Genomic DNA, 2500 nt, shown 5'->3' with positions numbered 1-2500 from the left:
CAGCTGAGTATCATCAGCATAACTATGAACATGTACACCATGTTTTCTGATGATTCCACCTAATGGGATCATGTACAGGGAGAAGAGCACATGAGGAGCTCTCATTCAATGTCACTTCGACTATGCCGTAACATCATGGTACTATAGAACCACAAAGGCCCAAAAAACAAGACTCCAGACAGCCCAAAATAAACTGGTTAGGCTTTTGCTAGGCCTCAACCCTAGGACACATCTAACCGCTGCTCATTTTTTGAGCCTTGATTGGCTACGAGTAGTTGACAGAGTGCAGCAGCTTGCACTGGGCCTGGTCTTCAAGATACGCTACACCACAAAGACACCCAAGTACCTGTCAACATACTTCCAAAAAGTGAACAACGTCCACACATACAATACCAGAGGAAGCTCCACGAACCACGTTCAACCGCGTTGCACCACAAACAAGGGGTTAAACTCGTTTGCAAACTATGCAGTAAAAATGTGGAACGCCCTTCCTATAATCTTAAAGGAGTGCAAAACACTGCCCACCTTCAAAACCACTCTCAAAAAACATTTACAGGAGGCTGCAATCCGTAACTGGACCCTCTAAATCAAAAATCAGATTAAAAGACCCGAACTACCCACTGTACATACTTTGTGTTTTGTCCCCCGCCCCCACCTGTGGTGTATGTCCCCACCTGTCCTACCCGCTGTACATACCTAATGTTTTGTTATATTGTTCTTCCCATGATGGATGTATGTTTATCTTGTAGATAGTACTAGTTATTTGTCTGTATTGTCTTGTAGATAGTACTAGTTTTTTTGGTCTGTCTTACATGTAACGATGAATTGAGAATCAAGGACCCCAATTGAAATAAGCCAGTGGCTTTCTTGGGTTTTTATCCTGTTAGTTGACCTTGTATGTAATATGTACTTTCATGTACCTACTCCTGCAAATCTTCTAATAAAGTTTTCAATCAATCAATCAAAAGCAAGGGACCAAGAATAGACCCCTGAGGGACCCCACATGTGATGTCAACATTATCAGAAACAGAGTCTCCCAGGACAACAGAGAAATGCCTACCAGCTACTGTACTCTTAGCTCGGTTATTGTTTAATTCACACCTTAAAACACCCCCCCCCCCCCCATACCCCCCAGGGACTCACCCTGACAGAGAGGGACCCTGTGTCCTGGTGGAGGCTGATGTCGATGCTCCCCGCGTCAGAGTAGCGCTGAGACAGCTTTCCCCCGGACCCCTGCCCCCCCCCGTTCAGCCCCACGAGAGGTGGCGGCTTCTGGGGGGTGCAGGGGGCCGTGGGGGGGTCCTGGGGGGTGCAGGGGGCAGTGGGGGGGTCCTGGGTGGGACAGGGGACCGTGGGGGGGTCCTGGGTGGGACAGGGGACCGTGGGGGGGTCCTGGGGGGGGTGGGGGCCTGTGGGGGGGTCCTGGGTGGGACAGGGGGCCGTGGGGGGGTCCCCACTGTCCAGGCTGCTCTCCAGGGGCGTGCCCTCCTCCAAGGTGGGGGGGGTCTTGCCGTCCTCGATGCCAGAGTCAGAGCTGGGGGGGGAGGGGGTGGTGGTGGAGGGGGGGGTGGTGGAGGGGGGGTCCAGGGTTACGAGGCCTCCCTTACGGGGCTGGGGGATGGGCTGGGCCCGGGGCTCCTCTAGGGGGGGGAGGGAGGCAGAGGGGGGGGGGGTCTCCCTCCATACTGGTCTGGCTGGTCTGGCAGGGGTCAACACCTGGGGACTGGGGGGAGAGAGAGAGGGAGGGAGGGAGGGCAGGGGGGAGGGGGGGAGAGAGGGAGGGAGGGAGGGAGGGAGAGAGAGAGGGAGGGCAGGGGGGAGGGGGGGGAGAGAGGGAGGGAGGGAGAGCAGTGAATCGCTGGTGTTCTCATCTGTGTATGAGACAGAAACACGCACACTCACACTCACACTCACACTCACACTCACACTCACACTCACACTCACACACACAGGATCTCACCATGGGCTCAGGCCCCTCCTCCTCCTCCTCCTCCTCTTCCTCCACCTCCTCCACCTCCGCCTTCGCCTCGGCCACCAGGTCCCTGAGAGGCCGGCTGCTCACCACAGAGGACACGAACGGGTGCTGGGGAGAGAACCACCTTAGAACCTTGGAACCACCTTAGAACCACCTTAGAACCTTGGAACCACCATAGAACCACCTTAGAACCTTGGAACCACCTTAGAACCACCATAGAACCACCTTAGAACCTTAGAACCACCTTAGGACCACCTTAGAACCTTAGAACCACCATTAGAACCACATTAGAACCACCTTAGAACCTTAGAACCACGTTAGAACCACATTAGAACCACGTTAGAACCACATTAGAACCACATTAGAACCACATTAGAACCACGTTAGAACCACTGTAGAACCTTGAAGCCATGGAGGAGGTGGGCTTACCAGCAGCAGCTGAGAGGCGTTGAGTCGAGTCTCTGGGTTCTTGTCCAAACACTTCCTCAGGAAATCATTAAAGTCCCTCGACCTGACACACACACA

The 2500-nt window shown here is 53.9% G+C and overlaps 1 protein-coding gene across 1 annotated transcript in view; it reads right to left on the bottom strand.

Moving 5' to 3' along the window:
* LOC308175500 (serine/threonine-protein kinase 10-like) overlaps positions 1 to 2500 on the bottom strand; it is a 38636-nt gene that overhangs the window by 16806 nt on the left and 19330 nt on the right. Inside the window, 3 exon segments of the mRNA XM_080551159.1 lie at positions 1144 to 1716; positions 1961 to 2083; positions 2405 to 2486. Coding sequence (XP_080407285.1) covers positions 1144 to 1716; positions 1961 to 2083; positions 2405 to 2486 — 778 coding nt within the window.

Source organism: Nansenia antarctica (assembly GCF_963989245.1).
Source record: "Nansenia antarctica genome assembly, contig: SCAFFOLD_262, whole genome shotgun sequence".
NCBI lineage: Eukaryota > Metazoa > Chordata > Actinopteri > Argentiniformes > Microstomatidae > Nansenia > Nansenia antarctica.
This window is presented reverse-complemented; position numbering and strand designations above follow the sequence as displayed.